We start from the raw sequence: 2,186 nt of genomic DNA, 5'->3' as shown, positions 1-2,186 counted from the left end.
AGATAGATAGATAGATAGATAGATAGATAGATAGATAGATAGATAGATAGATAGAACTCCATGGCCAAAGATTTACGAGCGCCTTATTTCACCATGTCGTGACAAAACTGTGGTGGCTTTGAAAAAGCCGAACAAGCCTAGATCTAAATAATTAAAATCGGACTGGGGACAAAAGATAATCAATTCCAGTTCATAGGTTGGAAAATGAACATACAAAGCACACGAATTTTCAACAATATCTTTTTTATCAAACATTTAAGACGGTTTTTCAAAACGTTGTCAATAAACGCGTTATTTTAAATATTTTTACAGCCATCCTCTTTGAAAGATATGCAATATGCAGCACGTTAAATCCCCGACTTAACGTCAATTTTACTGGCAAAAGTGCACAATGATTGATCCTTTGCCTGATTAAAGAGGCTGTTAGAAAAAATAATACTATTTGCAAGAAATCAGGGGGAGAAAACTGAGGTGAAAATGTAGATGGGACAGCCATTGTAATTGAATTTGTCGCGTTTTATGGAAGCTTTGGTGAAGTTTTTTTTATCCTTTTGTCTTTCATGGGACTGTCTTTAAAATTCACCCACAAAAAAAAAGAAAGAAAGAAAAAGGATAAATAAAAGTGAAGACGTACAACTCTGAACATACAACGGCACAGTGGTGAGAAATTGCCCGTATCTACATGTACAATTGTGATTTTTTTTCATATAATGATGTACCTTCCTCTGCCGTCATACTTATGACGTAGGCCTGTAATTTGACACTCTCGAAGTCCCGAATTTTCTGAGGTATTAAAACACTTGCACAGTCACAAGTTGTATTCGCTTCACTGCCAGAAAGAATCACTTCCTCTGTTGTTGTTGTTGTTGTTGTTGTTGTTGTTGTTGTTGTTGTTGTTGTTGTTAACGATCCAGTAGCACCTGAGCGTTAACTCTTCTGCATGATGCCATTCGGTAATAGCTGCATGTCTGTTCTAATTGTTGTCTTGAGGAGTAGAGGCAGTTAGATGGGTGGGGTAGCTTGGGAAGAAAACATCCCCTTAAATCAGTTAGTTTTCTACAGAAGAACAGACGATGTTCCACTGTCTCTGAAGGGTAGTCACATAGTGGATAGGCAGCAGACTGCTTTACTCCAATTCGGTTGAGATCTTGTTGAGGGGTACTTCCTCTATAATGATAATATTCACCACCTCTTTCATCACTGCTTCTCCCCAAACCAACGTCATAGAGTTCGATCTCCTCCCCTACCACCTAGCTCGCCATTTAGAAACCCAAGACAGATAAAACAATACGTTTTTATCTTCCATGGGAAGATATTTTCCGTATGCTTTCGTTATCCTCTGACAGGTAAATGATGAAGTCAGAGCAGCATATTATCCTGCATTTACTCTACATTGACAAGAAATATTTGCCACCAAAAAAACAAAAAACAAATGACAGAAAAGATATTGAAAGACGTTCGGGCGGACTGATACACGAAGGACTAAGATCTACACATCTAACCCCAAATCTCACACAACAATGTTTGTTCTTAATCATTTTACAGACTGACCTGTTTGCATAATACCATGCATTATACCTGTAATGTGGGTTGTTGGAGGGCGGCACTGGTAGGTCCTACTTCTTTACTTCCCCTCTGTTGTTTCTGTCGGTCTTTCTTTTTTCATGACCGTCATTGTGGCAATGTGCTTTTCTTTAATCAGACAAATACCAATAATGTAGTCCAATGTATTAAAAATCACTCAAAAATGGTAACTTTGAGCTTGAGAGTAGCCTGTAATCAAGCTATGTGTACCAAGTGGGTTCTAAATAAAACAATGATTTGGCAATACTAAAATTTCATCGACTTCAAATTATAGTAATATTCTCTCAACAAACTCACCGGCCTGTGCCATTGTTCGGTTGTACAAATCCTTGATGCTCTCCATCGTCAGACCAGACATGACGACGCTCCAGTGGGGTTCAAGTTTCGAACCACTCTCGTCCAGTCAGTTCGAACCTTTCGCGTCTTTATGAGATTTTCCTCCGACAGAACACTGAACCCTCTACGTCCTCGACCAACGCTTCACCTGGAAAGAGAGATGTGCGAGAGAAATGCTTTTTAGTTATTTATTTTCTGGTGCTCTTCTTCTTTTTCTTCTTCTTCTTCTTCTTCTTCTTCTTCTTCTTCTTCTTCTTCTTCTTCTT

General features: G+C 38.6%; 1 protein-coding gene across 1 annotated transcript in view; it reads right to left on the bottom strand.

The window, feature by feature from the left end:
* LOC101862932 (elongation of very long chain fatty acids protein 4) overlaps positions 1–2,186 on the bottom strand; it is a gene marked incomplete at its 3' end in the record, with an annotated part of 42,954 nt that overhangs the window by 5,666 nt on the left and 35,102 nt on the right. The window contains 1 exon segment of the mRNA XM_013080417.2: positions 1,882–2,068. Coding sequence (XP_012935871.1) covers positions 1,882–1,942 — 61 coding nt within the window.

Source organism: Aplysia californica, unplaced genomic scaffold, assembly GCF_000002075.1.
Source record: "Aplysia californica isolate F4 #8 unplaced genomic scaffold, AplCal3.0 scaffold00085, whole genome shotgun sequence".
NCBI classification, from domain to species: Eukaryota; Metazoa; Mollusca; class Gastropoda; order Aplysiida; family Aplysiidae; genus Aplysia; species Aplysia californica.
The sequence above is the reverse complement of the archived record's forward strand: the minus strand, read 5'-3'. Positions and strand labels throughout refer to the sequence as shown.